Here is a 1,596-nt window from a genome sequence, read left to right as displayed (position 1 = left end):
GCCGGTAACGAGTACCACATCGAGCTGGCCGCCGTAGACAAGTTCATCGGGCCTGGGCTCGTCGTCGAAAGGCGGAAACGAGACGTACACGTGCGCACCAGGCCAAAAAATAGCTCGAGCAAGTGCCATTATCGGGGTTTCATTCGGGGACACCCGAATTCCCAGGTCGCCTTGTCCGCCTGCGACGGTTTGGTGAGTTTTACCCCCCTCCCTCCTTCCTTTCCTCCCACTCTATCCTCCTTCATCCTTCCACCGTTTCTCCATTTTTCTCGACAAACATTTCTTCGATAACGATTAGAAGAATTATGTTGAATTCGCACGATGAGAAAAGATCGGATCGATCGGCTTCTTTTGATTGGCGTTTTAAGCTCGAGAGGCGAGAATTACGTTTAATTTAATTTAACAAGAAAAAATAAAAAATTATTGTCGATAATTTATAACGGTTTAAGTTGGAACAGATGTTTCGAGATGTCGAGATCCGTTGTGAAACTGAAATTTAAATGCTTCTTTGATAAATTTATAATAATAATATTTTTCGATTCTATTGAAACGCGACCTGATCAGTTTAAAAATTTTAATGTTTTAAGAGTTTTCGATGTATGTAACGTATAATTATACGTTATATTGAAACGATTATTTTTTTATAAATTTGAAAATGAATTTTGTCAACTTTTAATGATTGACGAATGATTTAGTTATCTCGAATTAATAAGAAAGTATCGATTTGTAAATAAGATTCCTCGGATCTTTATTTCTTCATTAAGAAATGTACAAGATCATTTTATTTTATGTACGCGCAATTCATTTCGAGTTATTGTTACATCCGAATATAGAAAATCGTCGAGTGCAAATGGAAAAAAGTGAAAAAATAGATAAATAAATTGGATCGATGTTTCTTAATTTTTAAATTTTCCACGATGATGATAGAAAAGAAAAGAAAAATGAGAATAAGAGAGGCGATTATTAAAGATTTTACGTTATAAATATTCGAATATATATGAGTTATAAGAGCGAGAAAATATTTGGAAAATATTTATAATTGAATATAGGTAAAACAGTAAATTGTCGATGAACAAAGAATTCTCTTAAGTGGAATGAAACAACGAAAAATACCACTGGCCGCGGCCGATACATCGTACGGATCCACTACTTGAATTTTCATATCGAGTCAGATACGTTGCACGTAACAGCATCGACAAAATTTGATCTCTTTGTCGTTTGTTGTTCGATTATTATATATCACTTATTATTTTTTCTATTTTTTGTTTTCGTATATTAAAATATTAAATATTATCCACGATTGGCAATATGACAAATGAGAAATATTGAATAAAAAAAATAAATTGTATCAGAAGAAAGTGTATATATAGCAAGTTCAGCGCATTTTTTTCATTAAGAAACAACGCATGCGCGTACGTTTCTCCTCCCCGCCAACTCGTGCCACAGTTTATGTTCAAGAGCTTACGTATATACTTGATAATACTATTGCCAAATAAAGCAAATACATAGCGAATGAATAACATATAATGTATACATTCGCAAAGGATAACCTCCAGTTAAAGATTTAATTTTTTTTAACGTTCTCGTGAAATTGAG

General features: G+C 33.6%; 1 protein-coding gene and 1 long non-coding RNA gene across 2 annotated transcripts in view; one reads left to right on the top strand and one right to left on the bottom strand.

Moving 5' to 3' along the window:
• LOC102678967 (A disintegrin and metalloproteinase with thrombospondin motifs 7-like) overlaps positions 1-1,596 on the top strand; it is a 72,508-nt gene that overhangs the window by 32,111 nt on the left and 38,801 nt on the right. Inside the window, exon 3 of the mRNA XM_031509380.1 lies at positions 1-192. This exon is cut by the window's left edge and continues 25 nt beyond it. Coding sequence (XP_031365240.1) covers positions 1-192 — 192 coding nt within the window. The remainder of the gene's footprint in view (positions 193-1,596) is intronic.
• LOC116185275 overlaps positions 1-1,596 on the bottom strand; it is a 36,711-nt gene that overhangs the window by 32,107 nt on the left and 3,008 nt on the right. The gene's annotated exons all lie outside the window — the stretch shown is intronic.

Source organism: Apis dorsata, unplaced genomic scaffold, assembly GCF_000469605.1.
Source record: "Apis dorsata unplaced genomic scaffold, Apis dorsata 1.3 scaffold_147, whole genome shotgun sequence".
Lineage (NCBI taxonomy): Eukaryota > Metazoa > Arthropoda > Insecta > Hymenoptera > Apidae > Apis > Apis dorsata.
Note: the sequence above shows the minus strand (reverse complement) of the source record. Positions and strands in the feature narration are given on the sequence as shown.